This window comes from Danio rerio, chromosome 10 (genome assembly GCF_052040795.2).
Source record: "Danio rerio strain M-AB ecotype USA chromosome 10, GRCz13ab, whole genome shotgun sequence".
Taxonomy (NCBI): domain Eukaryota; kingdom Metazoa; phylum Chordata; class Actinopteri; order Cypriniformes; family Danionidae; genus Danio; species Danio rerio.
This window is the reverse complement of record NC_141030.1, coordinates 49,582,085-49,585,000: the sequence shown is the minus strand read 5'-3', so window position 1 is coordinate 49,585,000 and position 2,916 is coordinate 49,582,085. Positions and strand designations below refer to the sequence as shown.

Sequence of the window (2,916 nt, the reverse complement as noted above, 5' to 3'; positions counted from 1 at the left end):
CTTCCAAAATGATCTGCAGTGCCCCCCCCCCTCTTCAGTTCTTCAGGCATCCTCCACCCCAAGAGTACACCGCTGGGGATTTTCACTAATGCAGTTTCTGTACTGTGATGAGCCCTGAAACCTGACTGAAACACTTCACACACACACACACACTGCTGAAGGTGTCACTGGAGCTACACACACACACACACTCACACACACTCACACACATACACTCTCTCTCCTCTGCACAGGTGATGCGCATGACTCTGTCCACACTGAACTGGCGGCGGAGGGAGATGGTGCGCTGGCTGGTCACCTGCGCCACTGAAGTGGGTGAGTGAGTGAGCCAGACACTGATGCTCTGTGTGTGTGTGTGTGTGTGTGTGTGTGTGTGTGTGTGTGTGTGTGTGTGTGTGTGTGTGTTTGTGTGACACCTCTAATAGGAACTGAGTGTTGATGATTATTATGTGTTTAGTGTGTGTCCTGCTGGATCGAGAGTAACGCTGTGTGTGTGTGTGTGTGTGTGTGTGTGTGTGTGTGTGTGTCCCGCAGGTGTGTATGCTCTGGACAGCATCATGCAGAGCTGGTTCACCCTCTTCACCCCCACTGAAGCCACCAGTCTGGTTGCGAGCTCGGTGATGTCCAACAGCAGTGTGGTGCGCCTGCGGCTGGACGGGCACCAGCAGGAGAACCTGGCGGGCAGCGCTCGGACCCTGGCCCTGCAGTGCGCCATGAAGGACCCTCAGAACTGCGCCCTGTCCGCGCTCACGCTGTGTGAGAAGGACCACATGGCGTTCGAGACGGCGTATCAGATCGTGCTGGACGCCGCCGCCACGGGCATGAGCTACACGCAGCTGTTCACCATCGCCCGCTACATGGAGCACCGCGGGTACCCGCTGCGGGCGTACAAGCTGGCCACGCTGGCGCTGGCGCACCTCAACCTGAGCTACAACCAGGACACACACCCGGCGATCAACGACGTGCTGTGGGCGTGCGCGCTGGCACACTCGCTGGGCAGGAGCGAGCTGGCGGCCGTCGTCCCCCTGGTGGTGAAGAGCGTGAAGTGCGCCACGGTGCTGTCCGACATCCTGCGGCGCTGCACGCTGAGCTCGCCGGGCGCCGCGCCGCTGCACGCCCGCAGGAACGCCAGCAAGATGCTGTCGCTGGATAAAGCGCCGCTGCGGCAGCTGCTGGACGCCACCATCGGCGCCTACATCAACACCACACACTCGCGGCTCACACACATCAGCCCGCGACACTACAGCGAGTTCATCGAGTTCCTCAGTAAAGCGCGCGAGACCTTCCTGATGGCGCAGGAAGGACATCTGCAGTTCACACAGTTCATAGACAACCTCAAGCAGATCTACAAGGGCAAGAAGAAGCTGATGATGCTAGTGCGCGAGCGCTTCGGCTAGCCCACGCCACGCTAACCGCACAACCGCTCCGGTATTATGTGTACAGACTCAACACAGTGGAACGCTGTCATGTCTGCCTGTGTGTGTGTATATATGTGTGTGTACGCAAGTGTGTGTGTGTGTGTGTGTGTGTGTGTGTGTGTGTGTGTGTGTGTGTGTGTGTGAGTGTTTGTTGCTCGTCTGGGTTTACACTGAGTATATATGTTGTCCAGTGGCAAATGTCCACACAGCACTGCGATCTCTGCGTTCCACACACACACATACTCACACACACTCACACACACACACTCACACACAAACACACACTTATTCACACTCTCAAGGCCTCAAAGAGAAGAGAAACGCTTTAAACCAAACCACATCTTAAAACTATACCTCTACAGCCTCAGCTTTACTCCCAACACACACACACACACACACACACAAACACACATGCAAATACACAAACACACTCTCCCCCAAACACACCTCTGCAGACATGTACACACACACACACACACACACACACACGCACACACTCCCCCTCCCCCCCGGTGTGCTCTGGCGTGTGGACCCTTAGCGACTGTCGACATACATCTCAGGGACTGTGTGTGTGTGTGTGTGTGTGTGTGTGTGTGTTATGTCTGGCTGTGTTCACAGATGTATACGTGACTAATTTATGAGAGAATATTCTATGTGATGAAATACTTGAAGCTGCAGTATCTGGGTTTGCAATGAAACATATCAGAGGGACTGAAGGCGAGCCTGGTGCTGCTGCGCCGCTAGCATTAGCGCAGGTGTGTTAGCGCTAGCCTGCGACCGGAGCACGCGCGCTAACGGACGGACAGATGCCGCTGAACCACAGCAGAAGCCTTAGCATTACTAACGGTGAAAGCAGAAGCGCCTCTCTCACACACACACACACACACACACACGTGCGTGTGTAAGCGACAGTATCAGTGGTGCGGTGCTCGCTGCTCCAGGCCGTGTTTATGCACAATTGGCGTCCCGGTCTCCGGCGCGGTGCGGCGCTCTGCGGATCCGACTGTTCTCACGTCCCCCTTGGCTTTCTTCAGTTCTCCTCCTTCCTCCAGGACTCCTCCTCCAGACGCAGACGGCCTTCTCTCTTGCCTTGTCTTAACGCTTTAAAATAACCAAACTGGAGTTCTGACTACCAAACCCGTCTGCCGAAGCGGAGCGGTGGTCCCACTGTAACGCTGTCTCCTTCAGCCGGGCGGTGCTGTGTGTGTGCTGTAACAGCAGTGTGTCCAGTGTTCCTCCTAGAGCTCTGTCCGTCTGTCTGTAGCTCTCCTCCTCCTCCTCCTCCTCTTCTTCGTTGGTTTAGCAGCAGAGTCCTCCTCTTCTCCAGTTTATTTATTATGAAGGTAACTGATTGTACTTCTCCACCGTGTCCACATCCTCATGAAGTTGAATTTCAGATTTGATACACCGATATGGATTTATTTATGTAACTAAATCACTGTTTTATAAACTTGTTAATGATTCAACATTTTTGATTTCATTAAAGTTAGTTTTTCCA

The 2,916-nt window shown here is 54.3% G+C and overlaps 1 protein-coding gene across 1 annotated transcript in view; it reads left to right on the top strand.

Annotated features, from left to right (window-relative positions):
* The window catches only part of zswim6 (zinc finger, SWIM-type containing 6), a 32,371-nt gene extending 29,455 nt beyond the window's left edge, over positions 1 to 2,916 (top strand). Inside the window, 2 exon segments of the mRNA NM_001136487.1 lie at positions 234 to 315; positions 535 to 2,916. Of these exon segments, the coding sequence (NP_001129959.1) occupies positions 234 to 315; positions 535 to 1,397 (945 nt within the window). The 3' untranslated portion in view covers positions 1,398 to 2,916.